At 44.6% G+C, this 20,890-nt stretch overlaps 1 protein-coding gene across 1 annotated transcript in view; it reads left to right on the plus strand.

Moving 5' to 3' along the window:
* The window catches only part of PTPRT (protein tyrosine phosphatase, receptor type, T), a 734,792-nt gene that overhangs the window by 54,201 nt on the left and 659,701 nt on the right, over positions 1-20,890 (plus strand). Inside the window, exon 5 of the mRNA XM_012652055.1 lies at positions 8,705-8,879. Coding sequence (XP_012507509.1) covers positions 8,705-8,879 — 175 coding nt within the window. The remainder of the gene's footprint in view (positions 1-8,704; positions 8,880-20,890) is intronic.

Here is a 20,890-nt window from a genome sequence, read left to right on the forward strand (position 1 = left end):
TACTAGCAAACTGAGTCTAACAGCACATCAAAAGGATAATTCACTATGTTCGGGTGGACTTCATCCCAGGGTAGCAAGGATGATTCAACATAGGCAAATCAATAAATGTGATTCACCACATAAACAGAATTAAAAACAAAAACCGTATGAATATCTCAATAGATGCATAAAAAGCATTCAAAAAATCCAGAACCCCCTCATGATAAAAACACTCAACACATTAGGCATAGAAAGAACATACTTCAAAATAATAAAAGCCATGTATGACAAACACAGCAAACACCATACTGAATGCGGAAAAGTTGAAATCATTCCACCTAAGAACTGGAACAAGACACTGCCACCACTTCTATTCAACATAGTACTAGAAGTTCTAGCCAGAGCAATCACGCAAGAGAAAGAAATAAAAGATATCCAAATCAGGAAACAGGAGGTCAAACTATCTCTGTTTGCTGAAAATAAGATCTTATATCTAGACAACTCTAAAGACTCCACCAAAAGACTGATAGAACCAAGAAATAAATTCAGTAAAGTCTCCAGTTACAAAATCAATGTACACAAATCGGTAGCATTTCTTTATATTAATAACAGCCAAGCTGAGAGTCAAATCAAGAACTCAAATAATTTACGATAGCTGGAAAGAAAATAAAATACATAGGTATATACTTAACCAAGGAGGTGAAAGATCTCTACAAGAAGAACTATAAAATATTGATGAAAGAAATGGCACAAACAAATGGAAAAAAATCCCATGCTTATGGATTGGAAGAATCAACACTGTTAAAATGTCCATACTGCCCCAAACAATTTACAGTTTCAACTCAATTGCCTTCAAAATACCAGTGTCATTTTTCACATATCCAGAAAAAATAATCCTAAACTTCATATGGAATCAAAAAAGAATAGCTAAAGCAATCCTAAGCAAAAAGAACAAATCTAGAGGCATCATAGGCAGCTGACTTCAAATTATACAACAAGGCTATAGTAACCAAAACAGCATGATACTAGTGTAAAGGTAGACACATAGATCAATGGAACAGAATATAAAACCCAGAAATAAAGCCATATAGCTACAACCAAGTGATTTTTGACAAAGCAGACAAACATATACACTGGAGAAAGGACTCGCTATTCAATAAATGGTGCTGGGAAAACTGCATAGCCACCTGCAGAAGAATGAAACTAGATCCTTATCTCTCACCATATACAAAAATTAGCTCGAGATGGGTTAAAGATGTAAATATAAGACCTGAATCCATAAAAATTCTAGAAGAAAACATAGGTAAAACTCTACTGGACAAGTAGGCAAAGAATTTATGACTAAAACCGGAAAAGCAAATATAGCAACAACAAAAATAAATAAATGGGACTTAACTAAACTAAAAAGTTTCTGCACAGCAAAGGAAATAATCAACAGAGTAAATAGACAACCTACAGAACGGGAGAAAATATTTGTAAACTATACATTCAACCAATGACTGATAGCTAGAATTTACAAAGAACTCAAACAAATCAGTAAGAAAAAAACAAATAACCCTATCAACAAGTGGGCAAAAGACATAAACACATTTTTTTTCAAAAGAAGATATACAAATGGTCAACAAACATGAAAAAATGCTCAATATCACTAGTCATCAGGGAAATGCAAATTAAAACCACAGTAAGATACCCTTACCTTTGTCAGAATGGCCTTTATTAAAAAGTCAGAAAACAGTAGATGTTGGGGCAGTTGCAATGAAAAGGGAACACTTATACACTGTTGGTGGGAATGTAAACTAATACAACCTCTATGGAAAACAGTATGGAGATTCCTCAGAGGACTAAAAGTAGTTCTAATTCGATCCCGCAATCACACTACAGGATATCTATCCAAAGGGAAAGTAGTCATTTCATCAAAAAGACACCTCATCTGAATGTTTATTACAGCATGATTCACAATTGCAAAGGTATAGAATCAACCCAAGTGCCCATCAACATCAAGCCTTCAGATTTGGTTTTTCTCTACTACTCTTCAGTAAAAGGGACCAGGGCTCCTCCGAAATGGCTGATTCCGGGACTGGGACAGAGAACGGACAAGATGAGCCTGAGCACCTTGTAATGCTAGAAAATAAGAAGTGACCAAAAGAAACGTTTGGTCCTTTTCTGGAGCAGAAAAAGGATATTAGATAAAAACTAGGGTTATCTGATCACAGCATGGGCTTTAATTAATAGCACCTCAATATCAATTAATTATAACAAATGTATCCTACTAGTTGATAAGTGGATAAAGAAAATGTGGTATGTATATACCATGGAGTACTAATCAGCCATAAAGAGGAATGAAGTAATGTCTTTTGCTGCAACTTGGGTGGACCTGGAGACCACTATCCTAAGTATCTCAGGAATAGAAAAACAAACACCACATGTTCTCACTTATAAGCGGGCTAGGTGTACATATGGTCATAAAGTGGTGTAATGGACATTGAAAACTGAGAAAGGGGTAGGGTAGAAGGGGGGCGAGAGATAAAAATATACCTATGAGGTACAGTGAACAGCGTCCTGGCGATGGGTACACTGTAAGCCCTGACTTCAGCATAATATAATTCATCCATGTAACAAACGAAAAAAACACACGTGTACCCCCCAAACCTATGAAATAAATAAAAAATGTATTTAAGAAGTTTACATTTCTAACAAGTTCTCAAATGATCACGATGGTGCTGGTCCAGGGACCATCCTTTGAGAAGAACCTCATAGGGATTTTAAGAGGATTAAGTGAACTCTTATTATGTAAGCCAGTTATCACAGTGTCTAGCACAAAGTAAGCCCTCAAAAATGTCAGTTAATGTGACTTTTACTTGAAAAACACTCAGACAAATCCTTTTAGATTAAACAAAATGTTTATCAAACTCACTTAGTTATGGAACTCTTTATTCATGGGAGAGATGGTGACATTTCATAGGAAGCAGTGCCCGATGGCAGGAGTGCTTAAGCATTCTGATGTTGCTGGTGTTCTACTGAGGTCAGTTCCCAGCCCCATTTTTTAAAACAGAATCAGAGACAAACTACTAGCAAATTTCACAGCAGTGGTTCATTGGATTTCAGAAGACCCCATCTATAATTTACTATAGGAGAAGGCAGAGATGGGAAGTGCTGAGTGGAATGGACACTGTTAGCATCCTTGATAGATCTTCTTTACAAGCCAGTGCCAATAACCCCAAAGCACTGTGCATGTTGGCTGCTGAAAGATCACAGCTCCCCTTGCCCAGAGAACTGCCCTCAGGCAAGTGGGAAGTTCCTTCCTCCCCCTGCCTGGCAAGCCATGACCAATGACTGACTGACATGGTGGCTCAAATGCTGGCCCCTTCCCTCAAGGTGGGATCAACTCTGGGGTACACATCATGCCCCAGGGCTCCCTGTGGGATTGGGCTGAAGCTCATCTCCAGCTTTGACCTCATCCTTGCTTGGCCCCGTTCCTCAACCTACCCTTCACTCCTTCACTTGATAAACCCCCACGTCTCAGATTCTGTTTCCAGGGACCACAACATGAGACACCACTTTTTGGTGCCCACTGGGACGTTTGTTCAGTTAGCTCATTGAACCAGAGGGCTGTAAGAAGATTCCACTTTAGAACAACGGACACATAGGCTTGAAAAACTTGCCACAGAAGGAAAAGAAGCATGCCCTGAAATCTCAAAGGAAGGACATACTGATGTCTGAAAAGTACTACATGAGCCAAAAGAAAATTTTCAACCATCCAGATGGTGGACAAGGACCTGTGCTGACACCATCTTCCCCAGGCTTCCACAGGCATTCATCCAAGCCATGCTTCTCTTCGGCTTTCCCCAGGACGTTGGCTTTGCTTCACTGTGCTGCTTCTCATTCTCAGCACCTGAGCGTTTGCAACCCTGTGCATTTAGATGCTAGCTGGTGTCTTGGTTGGCAGACTTTGCACTCCCACCCTGGCTCTGGGTTCTGGTCCACTTCAGGCTCCTGGCCCTGTGTCTCTGCTTCACTTCTCCCTGTGCCCGCTCAAGCCTGCTCAGTTTCTCATGGGCCTGTATTTCTGAGCCTTTACCTATTTAACAGAATTTCCCCTTGTTTTCTCCCCTTGCATTTTCTTTTCTTTCTCTCTCTGGGGCTGAGACAGTGATTGGGACTTGTGCTGCTTACATGGTCACTCTGTAAATCCTTTCTCCTTGTTGCCACAGCACTCTGGCACCTGAGCCTCTCGCCATCTGAGCACCTGCTCCCTGGTCTTCCGGCATCCCCCTGATATCTGTTTCTGGGCTCCTGGGTCCCTGCTCACATGCCTTGACCTCTAGCATCTGCCCACCCTGCTCTGCCTTGTCTTGACCAATCGTACTCATGGGCTCTTCCCAGCTGGGCTTGTCTCTCTGAACTTGACCTCCGTTTCTCCTTGCTGATGATCTGTCACGGCACTGTTTCCTGTCATGACTCTGGGCCCCGTTCTGCTGTTGCCTGTTCCCAATATGACAAATGTGATTATCAGAAGGCCTATTTTCCAGAGATTTTATAAGACAACCTGCAATTTCCTATCCTTCAATGGGATAAAGCCTGTTGGTTCAGGAGCTAAATAGAAAAAATGTGAATTGTTCAGGGGGACACTCTTAATCCTCTCTGGTTCTGCTAGAATCTGACATCATGGAGAAGAAAAGTATTAATAATACTGGAGGCGACATCAATATAAAATTTAGACTAAACATGAGAAATGAATGTTTTGCACATAATCAGCCTTTTCTTCTCTGTTTTAGATTCTTATTGCCACTGTAACAAATTCCACAAATGTAATGGCTTAAGACAAAACAAATTTATTCCCTTACATTTGTGGAGATGAGAAGTCAGAAGTAGGTTTTGATGGGCTAAAATCAAGGTGTGGGTGGGCTGCATTATTTCTAGAGGGTCTGGCAGTGTCTGGAGGCTGCCTGTATTCCTTGGCCCTTGGCCCCTTCCTCCTCCTTCAAGCCAGCAATGGCATCACTCTGACCTCTCCTTCCCATACCTCCTTCTCCACCTCTGACTCTCCTGCCTCCCTCTTCCACACGTGAGGGACCCTTTGATTACATTGGGCCCAGGTAGATAATCCAAAATGGTCTTCCAATCTCAAGACTCTTAATTTAATCACATCTTTAAAATCTCTTTTGCCAAGTAAGGTAACATATCCATAGGTTCTGGAGACTAGGATGTGGGCGTCTTTGGGGGGCTGCTATCCTGTCTATTGCACTTTTCATGGCTAATTTCATGGTTAATTTGGAGAGCTCTGCTAACACCAGAATGTGCTCTCATGTGCTAAGTGTTTTACGTGCCTCTTCATTAATTACTCACGGTAACTTCGTACAGTGGACGCTGTTATCAAATCCATTGTATATGTGAGGACACTGAAGCTCAGAGAAATGAAATCACCTGCCAAAGTTTGCGTACACTGGGCATTTGTCCTTGTTTGTTTAATTAGCACCCTGTATCCTGTCTTTCCCTAGCTCCATCCCTGTTCTCTTACAGGCGTCTAGGTAACTGTAGCCTCCCATGACTCCTGGGGGATTAGTCACATCCAGGGGAGGTCACCTTGGATTTGGAAACAGTTGCAGATGAGGAGTTTTATACCAGATGGGTTTAATTTTTTTCGGTACATTGTTATTTTTTTCTGCCTAGATTTTTATTTTTTTATCCTTAACAGTCAATATTTTTGTGAGCCTCAATTATTTTGATTTCCGTAAATTTTATCAAGTGGTTGGTAAATTCAATCTTCAATCTGAAGATTTGGGCTTAATGTAGTCCAGGAATGGGACCTGGTGTATCTTGGAGTCTGATCAGCATTCCATTCATTCTACTTTCTTCTGCAGGAGCACTGAGTACTTATACGGCAGTCCGTTGTCTGTTGTCCGTGTTCTTGATCAGTTTGATGCTCTCCAGTTCCTTTCATCTTTGCCTTCTTTGCCATCTGGGTTATTTTTTCAAGCCTGTCTTCAGGTCGTTGATTTTCTGCAACATTGGTTCTGCTCCTTACTCGTAATGGTGTGTTGGATTCTGGAAATGGCTTTGTTTTTCGCAATTCTCCCCATGGCTCCTTGAGGTTTATTTTCTTTCTTAGTACTTTTCCTTATCCACTCTCCTCTTAGCGCATGCTTTGTAGACCCCATGTGTTGGCATCACTCTCGGTCTCTCCTTTTTAATCCCCTGGATTTCGTGACTGTTCAAAACATCAGGTGTCGGAGGCCAAGTCCTGTGCCTCCCAGACTGCGTGGTCGGGCCACATGCTTTGTCACTTATTTCCCTCCATCCCTTACACAACATTCCTAACTCCACTTCTTCCTCCCCCCACCTTTTTTTCGGTCCTCATGTAAGAAATTGGGAGCAAAAAGGTGGATCCTGGTGTCACCCCTGTTGCTCATGTTGTCCCACATTGGGAAATGTGAGTGCCAAAGGCAGGAGAGATGGGGAGTAGTTAGTCCACATCAGAGCAACACATTTGGGGTTTTGAGGGCAGGAACTGAAGCTGGATGCGCTGCGTTCAAATCCCAGCTGTGCAGCTTCCAAGCTGTGCACTCTTGGGCGGGTGATTTCACTTCTCTGAGCTTCAGCTTCCTCGTACAAATGATGGAGATAAAAAGCGTGCCTACCTTATGAGTTTTCATGAGGAATAAATGAGAAGGCATATGTAACACTTAGCACATAATAGTGCTAAGGTGCTATTAGCTTAAAAAAAGAAAGAAAAGATAGAAGTGCTTCTGATGCTATAAATAACTCAGGTTAGAAAACCTCTACCCGAAGCCTCATCACACACTGATTCCTACCCCACAGTGCCTTGTAGGGGAACAGGGGCTCCTTTTGGTGACCCATCTTTTCTGAGGCCCTCCCATACATTCAGTTGATCTCTTCTCCAAATCAGGACACATTCCTGGTGTTTGCCAAAGTTTCCTCTACTTCCTCATTGCCCTATTTGGGGAAGGGGCATTGCGTGTGATGTCTGGTAGGTTCTCATAGTGGGGTCCAAGTTGTACCATGTCTCGCAAAGATGCATCCAGGTGTGAGGCAGATGGTTGACAGTTTCAGCCCTAATGACTTTTCTCCTCTTCCATTTCCTTGTATTGGTTTTTGTCTGGTCATATTGGATAGTTTCTGGCAGGGGTGGGGGTTATGGCTGCCTCTCCTACTGCCATGGCTTTTTAAAAAATGCCACTGTGTTTATTATTTTTAAGTATAGAGGCCATATCTGTTTGAGGCAGAAAGCCCAGAGAATGCTAGGATCTTCCTGTCTAGTCTGGAGCAAGTCTCTGTTGGCTGCCCTCCGACAGGGGCCTGGGTTACCCCTTGTTTCTTGCTTCACGCCCACTGCCCTCATTTGCTGCCATACAGCTGAGCACCGTGGGTCCACCTGCCCCTCTGTCCCTATTCTGAGGGTTCACTGAAGGAGGCAATGGAACATGACAAGGGTGAAAGCAGGTTGTGCATGTGGTGAAACTGTTTACTTGGTATGGGAAAGGAAGAGGAAGACTCAGGGTGTGGGAATCATAAGTCATAGGTTTCCCTAAGTCTGAGCTGACTATTAAAACACTCCACTTCACTTCTGGGTAAAATGTTTTTGAATTAAGGCAGGAACTGAGGATAAGGTCTTGAAGTTTGAAAACCTGGATAAGGGACTCGTTTGTTCTACATATTTATTTAACCTCTCTGGTATTTGAATTCTTCTTCCGAGAAGAGCAGCAATAACACACCCCAAACAAGGCTGGGAAGATTAAAAAGGAGATGTATATAAAAATACTCAGCTCAGGGGCTGACACATACTGGATGCTCAATAAACACACATTCGAACTGCATCCACACGCATGTGCCCTGCCAGTCGTCATAACTCCAAAGTGTGAAAGGGTCTTGTTCAAACTCTGCATATCACCCTGAAAACTTAAGATGCTAAAGACAAAAATCCATGTGCATTCACCTTGATTCTAGAAACATCTACCGAGTTGGGAAGTTTCCAGGCAAGGTTCTGGAGATGAACAGAGGGAAGTCCTGCTTTCGGGAAGCTCACAGTCTAAAGTAGGAAACACTTGAAGATCAAAGTGTGTGGAAAGTTTGCACCATACAGAAGGGCATGCTGAGCTTCCAGAAGGTGGTGTGACAGTCATGGGAACTTGCTAGAGATTGTGGCGAGCTGAACATGCATTTTCAAGGGAGAGGGGGTGTCCCCAGGGAGATAGGACATTCCAGGCAGAGAAAGGAGCACATGGCAATAAAGAGAGGTGTTGAAAAGCCCCCACCTACTCCCTACCCGTGGTGACAGTTTGGTGTGGGTGAGGCTCAGAGGCTGTGGGGCTGGGATCTGGGCTATTTACCCTCACTCCCTAGGACTGGCTTTTCATTCATCAGCCAAGTTTGTGTTGGGTGAATGCTGTGTGTTCTGTGCAAGGGATAAAGGAAAATAGGAGGGAAGAAGATTAAGCACTGCCTGCCAACCCCCAATGCAGGCTGAGCCGAGGTGTTTAGAAGGAGCCTTTACCCTATCTTCTTACCACCAGGCATCTGCCCTGTTGAATCAGCACACTGGCAAAGTTCATTCTTGAGTCAGATCTTTAACCCACCGTGGAAACCTTCTTGCAATGGAAAGTCCTGGGCCCCAGGGGGTGAGGATGGGTGGACCTCCGTGCTGGGGGTCACCTGGAAGCCTGTGACACCGTGATTTCTCCTCTTCCTCTCTCCCTCTCTTCTGCAGCAATGGAATGGCAGGGACACAGCCCTCATGGTCACCCGCGTGGTCAACCACAGGCGCTTCTCGGCCACGGTCAGCGTGGCGGACACTGCCCAGCGCAGCGTCAGCAAGTACCGCTGTGTGATTCGCTCGGATGGTGGGTCTGGTGTGTCCAACTATGCGGAGCTGATTGTGAAAGGTGAGTGCCACCAGCCTGTGCCTCTTCCCCAGTGGCTGTGGTTCCTGGGTCTCCTCCACTGCCCTCCCTACTCAGCCCTGTTTCTCATCTGCCGCGTCTTCACCCTTCCAGTAGAAGAAGACGTGAATTTCCAATTGACCTGCCCTCCTGCCCCCAACACGAACCTCCACGGAGGGGATACTGTTGTAAAATCATGCAACGTTGCATATTGTTCGAAGTTGAGTCTCACATGCAGGAGCCATATGTGTAAGCCTGTGGGCTATATAACACAGATGGCATCCCCAAGTTTGGCCTTATTTTGCATTTAAAGTTAGAATGAACAAATGTCCTTGTGTTTTAGTGGCACTTGATTTCAGTTTTCTCATACTGTTGTTTCTGAGAAATTTTTAATTGAAAACTCAATACGATAACAATATTTTCGCAGGGCTTTTGAAATAAATAATCCCCACCCCACGGTCCTTGATTTGATTCTTTTCAATTTTCTTGTTCTTGCTGACCTTGAGATACTGTTTACATGCTTTCCATTAAAATATGCACATTGTTTTCTTTTCTGCTTCTCTTAAGAAGCTGGATAGTCCATTTATTTTTTGAAACCCCATAATCTTTGTTATCATGCTTAATGGTCATATATTATTTCATCAAGTGAATTATCCTATTTTTAAAAATCCTCCTATTTGCAGTCATTTGGGTAATTCCAGGTATTTTTGTCTTTTCTTTCCTTTGTGTATGTAACAATTAACACCTCTGTGCAGTTATTCTGATGAGAACATTTTTATTCCACTAAACCAGATTATTTCCTGAGGATAAATTCCCTGGAGGTAGACTTGATAGGTCAAAGAATATGAGCATCTTTATGGATTTTTCTTTGTGTTGCAATATTGCTTTTGCAAAAAAACGGCTTGACAGTTTACACTGGCAACAGTGGCGTATGGATGTACTCGTTTTACCAATGTTTTGTTCACTGATTAAAATTTTAATATAGCATAATTTGGTGAGTGAAATAATGAAGCTGTTCATGTTACGCCGGCTGTAGAATGACACCCGGTGTGTTTGAAGGAAAAAAACATTGATCGAGCCCCCGAAGTCCCCCTGAGTTGGTTTCCTTGGTCAAAGGATGGGTTGGCGGGAAAATCCTGACCTCTCTTTGCCGCCTGCATGTACGTGGGGGCCTGACCTGACCAGATGGGGGGCTTCAGTCTGTGATTCTCTATCCTGCCCGTCTTGACTCTATGGTTAGTCATGTGGCTGATTACGTGTCGTCATTCGGATCTCAGTATAAATGTCACCATGTCGTCCTCCCCTAGAGAACCTCTCTGCCCCCCTCCGCTGCCCCCCTTTCCTGGTGGTCACTTTCTATCACATCGCCTTGTCTCCTGTCTACATGGTTCTTATCTCACTTCAGAGTGACAGTTTACCTGTCTTTGTTTTCTGGGTGATTTTCCGTCTCCCCTTGTAGGATATAAGCTCTATGAGAGGAGGGGCGTCGTGCTTACTGGAGGGCCTGGGGTGCGTGGTTCTGAGTACGTGGAGCCGTGTGACGTGGCCAGAGTTCGACTGTTCGGACCCGCACGAGCAGTCCTTCCCTAAGGCTCAACCTTAAAGGAAGTTGTGGAAAGATGGATGACTGAATGAGTTATTGGCCTCAACAGGAATTCGTTTCATCACCAGAATGCCATGAACCCTTATGCAGAAGATCAACAAATTAGTCATGAGCAGAACAATAGGAAAAAAATCCATCTTTAAATTTGTTTACACGAAGTGCCATTCATATAGAAAATAAGTCATCCCTTTGATTGCATGAGGCTCGTATTGTTGCTGTTTTGGTGCCGTAAGATTGGTTTGGGTGACCCAGTGGCCTTTGTAGGCTTTTCAGGTGCTCAGTGAATGTGTGAGTTCCTGAGCTGTCCCCCTGCAACGCTTCTTCTACCTCTTTTATGAGGTTGGCCTCTTGCACCAACAAATGGAACCAGAAAACTCTCGGTTTATTTTTTTCCTTGTTCAGTTGCAGGGCAGGGAGCCGTGGGAAGACAAATCTAGAGGCTACTGGGACAGAGAATGTAGCGAAGGATCATTGCCTTTATTTGGAGAGGTAGCCACAGTTTAGCAAGATAGCAGTTTCTCCTTTGCTAGCTGTGCAGCCTCCGCCCCCGGTGCACCAGCTGGACCTATTGGTATGTCCCTGCCGCTCTGAAGCCCCTCACCTGCAGCCCGTCCCGCTCCAGCTTAGGGAGGCGCCAGGTGCTCCAGGTCTCCACAGTGGCAGTGGTGGATTGGACTCCCTGTGACCTGTCTCCTTTTGTTACCCCTTGATGAGATGTGTCTGTATTTTTGGCATGGGTTATCACTTTTATTAGTGTCCATTCCTCCCCCCCCCATTTTAATATGCAGATGGTAATAAGCTAGGACCTTGGTCCCTTGAATGTAGAGAAGTCCCTTCACATGTGTTATCTCGTTTTATCCTAATTGCAGCTCTGTTCGTTGGTTTTATTTTATTATAACTCATTTTACAGCTGGAAGAGCTGATACAGTTTGAGAAACAGAGGGTCGTCCTAAAGGGGCAGAGCTGGAGTCCGACCTGGGTCTGGTTCATGCTGTTAATACTTCAGCCATACCTGAAGGGCCTGCAGGTTATGGCCTTGTTGGCACCTGGTATCACAATGTCCCGAGCAGTGCCGCGGGGCCCAGAGAGCAGGCAAGCAGCCAGGGCTCGTGGCAGGAGTCCCTGGGCCTGTCTGGATAACTTACCAGTTTGACCCATGCCTGCCCCTGGACAACTCTCGGCTAACTTCCATGTTCCTGGTGAAACACATTTAACCTTTCCCTACACACACACAAACACACACACACACACATGTTCTCCTACAAGCAAAACAAGAAAATAAAAGGCAGGGACACCCAGAAGCAGAGGAAACCGGTCACCCTGGAGTGTGTGCCCAGGGACCCATTTGAAGACAGCAGACTGGAGCGTTTGAGGGAAACGGTCTCATGAAGAATGACTCACTTACCTCTTAAGAGCCCTTTGCCTCTGCCGAGCCAGGATGCTTAAGTACTTAATACTGAAGTATTTGTACTCGTAAAAAAGAAACAGAGGGAACAATATTAATCTTCCTTCCGAGAAGGGAGAAAATCTGAAAAACAAAGACAAAAAAAAAAAAAAAGGATTCTCAAGGGTCAAGTGCTGCCCGTGGGATGGGCTGTGGCCCCAACGTCCTCTTCCCAAGTGCTGGCAGGTTTACGTGTCACCCAGACGGGAGAGCTGAGGGCCTGGGAGCCGCCAGCCACCCTGGGACATCACAGAAGGAAACCATACCTATGTGGTCTCCCTCCACACAGGTTTCCTCCATTTGGTTCCAAGTCAGAGGCAGGAGAGAACTCTGGGGCCGGGATGCCCGGGTTTAATCCCAGCCCCATCTTGTCCCAACTCTGTGACTTCAAACATGATATAAACCTCTCTGGACCTCCGCTGGCTCATCTAGGAATAGGAATATGGGATTACTTCCCTCAGAAGGCACTGTGAGGACTGCATGTGATAATGGATGCAGGAGTTCTTAGAACGGTGCCTGGTTTTTGTACTGTAATGTGTTCGTTAAATAAAATAAATAAATTGCCCATGGGGGTGGAATTTCTTAGGCAAGGAAGTAAAGTGGGGAAGGGCTCCAAGGGTGGGGACAGGACACCTGACCCAGGTGCCAATTTGATTAGCATCTCTGTGGCCATGCAGGAATCATTTAAGGCCTCTGCAAAGTGGGGTGTGGCCGGTGCTCTCTCCCCATGGAGTGACGTGCTGGACAGAAGAAAAGGGGGAGGAAATATAAAAGGGTGGGCTTGGGAACTTCTAGGGCATGGAGTCTGTACAGGTCAGAATTCTCTGGGTTGCCTCCTGTGTTCACCACCGATGAGTCAGGAAAGCTCATGCAGGAATCTTGGGACAAAGGAAAGGTAGCTGGTCCTGCTTGTCCTCAGCCATGTGGCCGCATGGGCCATCCCTTCCCCTGGCATTGCTCTAACAGAACTCTGACCTCACTGCAGCTGGGAGGTCACCAGGTCCCTCAGCACCTGTGTGCCAGGAGCCGGAGGCCCCAGTGCTGGCTTCCCTGGCAGGTGCTTACACTGAGTGGAGCAGCAGAGGCCCAGGCTGGGTCTCTGTCTCTCCCCAAACAGCCATGTTCATGGCTGGCTGGCTCGCAGCTCCTGTGCGATCCCAAGATAGTAAAGATTGGAGTTCCAGAAGATGCCGCCTAATTTGAGTGTAGATAATATCAAATTCTCAGGGTGACACACAGGCTGAAATGAAAGCAAATTGGAATTACTTAATTCCGAAGAGCTGTTTATCGAGTTGTGATAATGTACTTGGATATACATTAGATTACGCTGTAATTGAGGTTTCGCTCAGTTGGAAATTCCGCCCTTCAACCTACCTGTTCCAGACCAGTGCTCATAAATGTTCTCATTCTCTCCCCTGTTTCTGGTTTCCAAGATCTTCTATTTCAAGGTGTTTTAGCTTGACTCAAGGACGTGAGTGTCTTCCACCAAAGTCACATAGGTGCATCTTGATGAAAATTTTCTAATTCATAAAAAGTTTGTTGCTGGGGGCGATTTTTAAACCAGTCTTCTAACTCCATTGAACAACCTACCAGGTGCTCAGAGTACTTGATCAATATGGGAATTAGTGCCCAGAAGAAATGTAAAACTGGTGCTGATTGTCAGATGTTCTGGTTTAAATACTGTTGTAACTTCCTCCCAAAGGAGCTTGGTAGGGTTGACAATAGGAATTTTTGATCTAAACACACATGAGCTTCAATCTCAGTCCTGGCCCCAGGTGCCTGGCAATTTCAGCAGATCATGTATTCACCCTGGGGCACATTTTCCTCATATATGTAGTGGAGGTGGACATACATATTTGGGTCCTTATGCGAGGGAGATGCTATAGCACATGTGTGGATCCTAGTGCTAGGTAGGCACCACAGAATTATTTATTTCTGTAACTGGCAGTAATCATCTTTTTACCATTATTATTAAGGAACGTTGCCCAAAGACATTGTCTATTATTCCTTGTCCTGGCTTAAAGGAATGCTATTTTGTAAGTACTATGGAAATTTAAATTTAGGTCATCGTAAGGTCTCCCTTTTTTGAATTGGGATTGAGGTCATCCAATCCAGCCCATTGGTCCAAGTCAGTTGCAGAAACATTTTACTCACATTGCACTCTTTTCTTTTTTTTTTTTCTTTCTTTTCCTTTTTAAAATATTTTTTCCAACATTTAAAAACTTCTTGGGATTGTACCAGGTTTGGCCACGCAGAGCCTGCATTCTGGGATGGCAACAGTGTGTTCCTTGGCGGCCCCATGTGGGCGGCATGTGCTCTGCAGTTGACCACTGTCCTAACTTGGCGCGTTTCGCTCACTCACTAGTCTGGTTCCTGTAGTGATTTGCATTTACAGCCTCTGGTGCAAAGGTGGAGTGGCTGGAGTAGCTGGTCACTCTTGTCTTTGTTTGCTTTATAAAGGTTTATTGAGTCCAGTGATATGTCAGGTACTGGGATAAGCTCATGGTCAAGTGGGAAGAATTGTGCAAACCTATACTGTATGGCCGTGCCGTTTGCATTGGCCGCCTACCACACTATCTCACTAACCCTAATAATGACCCTGTGATGTGGGTGCTGTTAGCACCCTCCTTTTACTAATGAGGGCATGAAGACTTGTGGTAGAGGTTGTGCAGCTTTGATTATACTGATTATAAGTGGCAAGGCTAGGCCTGCCTGAGCCTCAGCCATGCTCTCTTTTATACCATATTCCTTGCAAAATCCAGCAGCAGGCCCTGCATTTGGGTATGAACTAAGGAAATACAGTGGATGCAATGACTGATACAGTCTGGGAAAGTCTGGGAGGGCTTCTCAGAGTGCCCCCATCCTAGCTGAGTCCTGTGGCCTGGCAGGTTCATGAGCAGGAACAGCCTGGGTCAGTTTTGAGACAAGAGTAGGTAGCATGTTTGAGGCTGGACATGTAGGTAGGAGGACATTTGCAGAGTCTTTGTACTAGAATAGAAGCTGGAGCTTTATTCTGTGGGAATCAGGGCGCTCCAATGGGCCCCCATCCATGGCCCATGGACAGCAGTGCACACACTGTGAGGCTGGATCCTGCTTCCAGCTCTTTCCCCTCCCTGGTCCTGCCTGTGCCCAGTGGAACACCATTGTCAGGCAGCTGGCTGTGGTGCAGGTTTCAGCCTGTGTCTGGAAGAAGAGGGAAGGTAAAGGCATATGGGATTGGGCCCTAGAAGCAGACTGGGGGCAGAAGTTCGAGTGCAAGGGGTTTATTTGGGCTGCCGAGAGCTAAGACAGGAAAGGAAGGGCAGCCAATAAAGGGGGCATATTCAAGCAAGTGACCACCATGGGCATCTGGAGCTCAATCTACTGGGAAATTCTGGGATGCAGTGTGCAAGGGAGTTAGGTATTTGCACCTCAATCCCCTCCAGTCATTGGTTGAGGGCTGCCCCTGGGGTGTTAATTTTCCGGCTTTACTGTCCTGTCACACAGGCCACAGGGGGCCCCCTGGGGCTTTGTGGAAAGCCCACAGCCATTGAGATTCAGGCAGGACATTCTGGCAGTGGGAAGTTGGCCTGCAGTCACTGCAGTAACAAGGCCTGAGAGATGGCAATGGGACACACAGCCGCTGCTACAGAGGATCCTGCAGCATCTGTGGCCTCTGAGGTGGCCAAGACTGCTGGCTCCTGCCTCGTCAGTGAGAGCAGCTGCGGGGGACAAGTGCATGCTAGGAGAAGAGGAAAGCTAGGACCCGCTGTGAGCACTGTGCCTGGATAGCCACTGAAGCACGCCAAGGCTGCCCTCAGAACTGAACTCCGAAGCATCCATTCCTGTTCTCTGCCTGTCCTCAGAGGAAAGGGGAGCTGGAGGACGGTAGCAACCAGTGGTTGGAGAGCAGGCTTGGGGTACAGGAGCCTGGGCTGGAATCTGGCCTTTGCCCAGTAAACTCTGCTTTCTAAGTTTATCCAGCACCCACCACCCTCCACCATCTCCATTGTCAACACCCTAGAGCAGAGGTCAGCAGACTTTTCCTATATAGGGCAGGACAGTCAATAGTCTCAGCAGGGCCCCACAGTCTCTGCTGCAACTACTTGGCTCTGCTTTTGTGAAAACAGCCGTAGAATATATGTAAATGAGTGAGCATGTGCCAATAAAAGTCTATTTACAGAAGCAGGCAGAGGGCTGGATTTGGCCCTCAGTTTGCTGACCACTGCATGGGACCACACCCCCCCTCTATTCTACTGTGTGACTCTTCCAGCTTCTTCCCTGCTCCACTCTTGCCCCGCTGAGGTCTGTTCTCTCTGTAGCAGCCTGAGGGATAGTTTGAAAACAAGATAAGTCATGGCTTTTTCCTGCTCGAAACCCTCCAATATTTCCTATCACACTCAGAATAAAATCCAAACTTTTTAAACATGACCTCTAGATCTGTTCCCTGTCTATCTTTTTGATTCCTCACTTTCCACCCCCATATTTGTCCCTTCATTCTCTTCTCTAGACACATTTGCCTGAACCACACCAAGCTAGTTCTGACCTCAGGACCTTTGCACTTGCTGTTCTCTCTTTGCTTGAAATGCTTTTCTTCCAGATAATTATGTGCCTCACTTGTTTGTTTACTCCAGTCTCTGCTCAGATACCAGCTTCTCAGAGAGACCCCCCTCAACCACGTTACCTAAAATAACACCCCCTTCACCCCTTCCCATTATCACTCTGTACCTTGGTACTATGCTTTGGGTTCTTCCTAGTTCTCGTGACTACCTGACGTTGCCATTGCCATCAATTTGTGCGTCACCATCTTTCCTACTAGAATACAAGCTCCCGAAGGAAGAAGCCTTGCCAGTCTTGTTTCCTGTGGCTCCACAGCACCTAGGACGGTGCGTGGTGTATAGAAGGTGCTAAACACCTGCTATGCCCAATGGGGAGTTCTCAAGTCCTTACCTTACAAGTACACGGCAGCGTTTGAGGAGCCTCCCCCCATTTCTTTCTTTTTAAGCCTCGCACCATTGTTTGAGCTCCTGGTTTTCCTTCTACCTCTGAGGAAGTTTTGTCCCCTTTACAGGTGCCTCTTTCTTTATAGTTTCCTTTGTTTTTCCTTCATTCTTTTCTTCCTACTGCGGAAGCTGTAAGTTTTGTAATTCCCTGTGTGTGCCTCCTATGGCCTTTCTTTGCCCTACCTTGGTTGCAATGTGGGGGTTAAGTCAACCTGCTGGAGCCGTGCTGCTTATCCAGCCTACCTTAGGATGGTCATTTAAACAACTTTCGGCCCTTCTTTAATGCCTTTTAAAGGAAGGCTTGCTTCAACGTGAGTTCTACCTATTTCCCCAAGAGTCCTGCATACTGGAGTGTATGTGTTCCAACTTCCATCTAAAAATTTAAGAACTTTTTATATCAGATTTAGCTCATTTCCTCTCCCTGCTCCTATGCCTGACCTTAACTTTCCAGGAAGACCCTGTTTCAGAGCAGAGAAACCTCAGCATCCACATCTTCTCTGTAGGTTTCATCCACTGCAGGAAGATACCCTGGTGCTCAAGTTCTTATTTTTCATCTTTCTTGAGTCATAAGTTTTGTGAATGGGTTGCATCATTTTTACTATGACTGTTATTGTCAAGAACACACAGGTAGCAAATCAGAGGTCTTGGGTTCAAATTCTGGCTTTGCCAGTATTGGCTATGTGAATTAGGAACATCATTTCCTGATTTGCTAATTATAAAATGGAATAACGAAGCCAGCTCCCCTAGATTTGGGGGAGGGGTCATGGATATGGAAATTGTTTGTAAATAAAATGCCGTGCCTACATTACAGCTCTTCTCCATCAATCTCTGTCATCCCAACATTTACCAGCTACCTAACCTTGGCCTCTGACTCCCTCACTGTTCAATAACATCACCACTAGCTTTTTATGGCAAGAGAAAAATGACCGATGGGAGAAAAGTGGGAAACTTCACTTGAACATATGTGTGGGGGGGAGGCTAACCGGGAGATATTATGTATATTGTATTCCATATGGGCACAAAGATAGGCTTATTTCTAAAAAAGCGTAAATGTGGATAAATAAAACCTGACAAGTATTGGTTTCCTTGAATTATTTTGACTACTTTATCAGCTGCATGCTGATGTGTTGCATTAACACTTTTAACACATTTGGAAATTAAATCAAATGGCAATTGCATTAAATCCTCATTCACTTGGAACATTACCCTCCTGTGTTCAAATGGAAGAATGATCTGAGATATGGAACAAGCTGCAAAGTCTGTAGTTAGCTACCGTTTGTGGGTCATTTATTGCACACTGGACACTTTGCTGGCTATCTTCACATGATTGTATTCAATCCTCACCACGGCCCTTGTTGCAGATGAAGAGGATGCTGAAGCCTGATCACCCAGCCTCATCAGAGTCACACAGTTTAGGGCCTGCCCTCTTTGTACTGTAAATGAGACTATTTTCTGACCCTCCTTATGCTAATTTTCCATAATGTTTCATGCTGTGGCAGATACATATGGAATAAGTTCCAGCCTCAGCTAAACTCAGTTAAACCATGGGCTCCAGATTCAGAAGAAGGCTCAAGATTATTGCCTTTGTCCACTCACTGGAGCCTACTTCACCTCTGAAATACTGCAGCCTCTGCAGAGACCAGTGGTTCTTAACCTAGGGTGATTTCCCCCCGGAGGACATTTGGCAATGTCTGGAGACATTTTTGATTGTCATAACTGGGGAGGGGGTACTGGCATCTAGTGGGTAGAGCCCAGAAATGCTGCTAAACGTCCTGCAATACATAGCACAACAACCCCTATCCCCCCCCCAAAAAAGAATAATCCAGCCAAAAAGGCCAATTGTGTTGGCCAGCCCCAGCCCCATGGGAGGCTTTTTTAACCCTGATGCCCTAGTGTTTATGTGTATCCTGTGGACTTCTGGCGGGGGGGGCGGGGGAGGCGTGAGCTGTGGGAAAAGGAAGACAGAGCTGGTGATGTGGCTGTGAGGAAATGATTCTGCTTATCTGAGCCCCAGTATCCCTTTCTGGAAAATGGACATGGACTTCTAGTTTACTCTGACTCTGACCCTTTGCCTTTCCTCCCCCATTTTCCCACTAAACACCCATGGAGACCCAGTAAGAGGAAGAAGCAGACTAACTACCCAGTGCCAAGATCTGTGAGAAACTCCCAGAAACTCTCAGTCCAAAAAGCTGCAAACAGGTGTGCCTCCCTTCTGTTGAGGAGAGTGGTGAAGTAGCTGCCCAGCCAAGGACTAAGTTTCCCAGCCCTCGTTGGTCTTACTAGAGCCACGTGGTTAGCTCTAGTGAAAGGAATGTGAGTAGGACTTCTGCATATTCTACCAGAGAGTTCAAAAATATATTCCTAGATATTTTATTTTCTTTGTTTCTGTTGTGAAAGGTATTGAGTCTTTGATTTGGCTCTCAGTTTGACTGTTGTTGGGATATAGGACTACTACTGATGTCTGTACGTTGATTTTGTAACCCGAGGCTTTCCTGAATTTGTTTATCAATTCCAGTAGTCTCATGGCAGAATCTTTGGGGTTTTCTAGATATAAGATCATATCCTCAGCAAAGAGCAATAGTTTGACCTCTTCTGCACCATTTGGATGCTCTTGATTTCCTTCTCTTTTCTGATTGCTCTGGCTAGGACTTTCAGCACTATATTGAATAGAAGCGGTGATAGAGGGAAACCTTGTCTGGTTCCAGTTCTAAACAGAAATGCTTTCAATTTTCTCCCATTCAGTATGATGTTGGCTGTGTCTTTGTAATATATGGCTTTTATCATTTTTAAGTGAGTCCCATCTATGCCTATTTTGTTAAGCGTTCTTATCATAAAAGGTGTTGAATTTTGTCAAATGCTTTTTCTGAGTCTATTGAGAGGCTCATATGGTCTTTGTTTTTACTTCTATTTATGTGGTGAATTACAGGTATATATTTGCATATGTTGAACCGTCCCTGCATCTCTGGGATGAAGCCCCCTTTGTTGTGATGGATTATATTTTTGATAAGCACCTGAGTTCGGTTTACTAGGATTTTGTTGATAATGTTTGCATCTATACTCATAAAGGATGTTGGTCTGTAGTTTCTTTTTTTGTTGTGTCCTTTCCTGGTTTTGGTATCAGGGTGATGTTGGCTTCATAAAACATATTGGGGAGGATCCCTTCCTTCTTGATGTTGTGGATTAATTTCTGCAGGATAGGCACCAGTTCTTTTTTGCACGTCTGGTAAAATTCGAGTGTGAAACCATCTGGTTCAGGACTTTTCTTTTTAGGAAGGCTTTTAATGCTGCTTCAATTTTGGTATTTGATATCGGTCTGTTCAGGAATTCTATTTCTTCCTGATTGAGCATAAAGAGTCTCTGCATTTCTAAGAATTTGTCCATTTCCTCCACATTTTCAAGTTTATGTGCATAGAGGTTTTTATAGTATTCGTAGATGATATTTTGTATTTCCGTGGTATCAATTGTAATAAGACCTCTACAGGGAGAACTACGAAACACTGAGGAAGGAAATAGCAGAGGATGTAAACAAGTGGAAAACTATACCGTGCTCATGGGTCAGCAAAATCAACATTGTTAAAATGTCTATACTACCCAAGATGATCTAGAGATTCGATGCAATCCCTATTAAAATACCAACGTCATTTTTTGAAGATCTAGAAAAAAATAATGCTATGTTTCATATGGAACCAGAGAAGATCCCGTATAGCAAAAGCAATCTTAAGCAAAAAAAAAACAAATTGGGAGGCATCAATTTACCAGATTTCAAGCTATACTACAAGGCTATAGTAACTAAAACAGCATGGTACTGGCACAAGAACAGAGACATAGACCAATGGAACAGAACTAAGAACCCAAATATAAAACCATCCTCATATAGCCATTTAGTCTTTGACAAAGCAGACAAAAACATACACTGGGGAAAACAATCCTTATTCAATAAATGGTGCTGGGAAAATTGGATAGCCACATGTAGAAGACTGAAACA

The sequence above is a fragment of the Propithecus coquereli genome, unplaced genomic scaffold (genome assembly GCF_000956105.1).
Source record: "Propithecus coquereli isolate 6110/MARCELLA unplaced genomic scaffold, Pcoq_1.0 Scaffold378, whole genome shotgun sequence".
Lineage (NCBI taxonomy): Eukaryota > Metazoa > Chordata > Mammalia > Primates > Indriidae > Propithecus > Propithecus coquereli.